This window comes from Fukomys damarensis, unplaced genomic scaffold (genome assembly GCF_012274545.1).
Source record: "Fukomys damarensis isolate Sample0158 unplaced genomic scaffold, DMR_v1.0_HiC HiC_scaffold_39, whole genome shotgun sequence".
NCBI lineage: Eukaryota > Metazoa > Chordata > Mammalia > Rodentia > Bathyergidae > Fukomys > Fukomys damarensis.
Window position 1 is genome coordinate 127,438,544 of NW_022900951.1, and position 1,445 is coordinate 127,439,988.

The following is a 1,445-nucleotide window of genomic DNA, read 5'->3' on the forward strand; positions in this document are numbered from 1 at the left end:
CTGCACGGGGGCACACGGGGTGCCAGTGACCATCACAGTCATGGTGGTGCTAGTGGCATTGGTCTGGCGAGTTTGGCACTGGGGCTTGACGGAGCCCTGGGCCCCCTCCAGCCCCCCAGGAGCCACACTGATGCGGACCACAGTGGGGGCGCCAGAGGCACGGCGGGCATCACGCTGCTGGCCGGCACCGATGCTGGACATGGCCGTGGTGGCGGTGCTGGTGGTGCCGGTCTCATGAGTCTCGCAGGGCGGGTTCGAGCAGCCATGCTGCCCAGCCATGTTGGAGGTGGCTGTGGTGGCGGTGCTGGTGGTGCCCGTCTCGTGGGTCTCGCACGGCGGGTTCGAGCAGACACGGACCACACTGCCATTCTGCTGCCCCACAGTCGAGGTCACAAGAGAAGCAGTGGCCTCCTGCCTGTCACAGACAAACTGCACTTGGGTGGGCTGGGGGTGTCCCCCAAGGTTAGCCACGACAGTGGTGGTGGCGGTGTTGGTGGTGCCCGTCTCGTGGGTCTCACAGGGCGGGTTGGAGCACACCAGCGTCACGGTGCCAGGCTGCACGTCTCCCTGGCCCGAGTCGGCGATGGTGACTGTGGCTGTGGGCTGTTCCGTGGTAGGCGAGGCCAGAATGGATACGGGAAGGTCGTGCACAGGCTGGGCCTCAACCCCGCTGGGAGCTGTGATCAGGGTCACCTGGGTAGGCTGCGAGACAGGCTGGGAGGCAAGAGCTGCAGTCAGTGCCCGAGGGGTGGCTTCCCAGCCCCACCCTCCCTCCAGCGGGAAATGGACACCCTCAACTCTGCCTGCTCCTGGACCATGCACTGCTGCCTGGCTGTGGGGCAGGAGAGGAGGCTGGGCCTCACCACTCCCAGGGCCTTGGCCTAAGAAAGCACACGAAGACAATGCTGCTATACGCTTGCGAGTGTGACTTGCCACTTACAAGGCCAAGCTTGTGTTCAAAAGATGCCTCACCACAGCAGTCTACGGGACAGAGGCCGCGCGACTGACACTGGGGACCTCTCTGCCTGTGTGCCGGGTCAGGCCATCCTACCTGCATGGTGATGGTGGGTGTGGTGAGCCCACCGGCGGCCGTCAGTGTGGTCTGTGCAGCTGACACGGTGATGGCAGTGGGATTGATCACCTGGCTTGAGAGAGTGGCAATGGTGCCCAAGGTGGTGATGGGTGTGGCCAGGGAAGCACTGGTGCTGTGGCCCCCAGCTCCAGCAAGGCTGGTGGATACGGTGCCAGTCACTGTGCCCAGTGTGGTGACCCCTGCAGGAAGAGAGGAGAGGCGGGGTGAGGCTGCCACAGACACCCCTCTCCAGCCACACTTCAGGGAGGTAACTGTGGGACGTCCGTAGGGCCGGAGCCCAGCCACCACCGAGACCCTGGCCCGCAGGCTACACACCTGTGGTGCCCTTCACAACCAGTGTGGTAACGGCTGG

General features: G+C 64.7%; 1 protein-coding gene across 1 annotated transcript in view; it reads right to left on the bottom strand.

Moving 5' to 3' along the window:
* Positions 1 to 1,445, bottom strand: part of Hcfc1 (host cell factor C1) — a 13,564-nt gene that overhangs the window by 4,174 nt on the left and 7,945 nt on the right. The window contains exons 16-17 of the mRNA XM_010628055.1: positions 1,052 to 1,272; positions 7 to 714 (exon numbers count right to left, since the gene is read on the bottom strand). Coding sequence (XP_010626357.1) covers positions 7 to 714; positions 1,052 to 1,272 — 929 coding nt within the window. The remainder of the gene's footprint in view (positions 1 to 6; positions 715 to 1,051; positions 1,273 to 1,445) is intronic.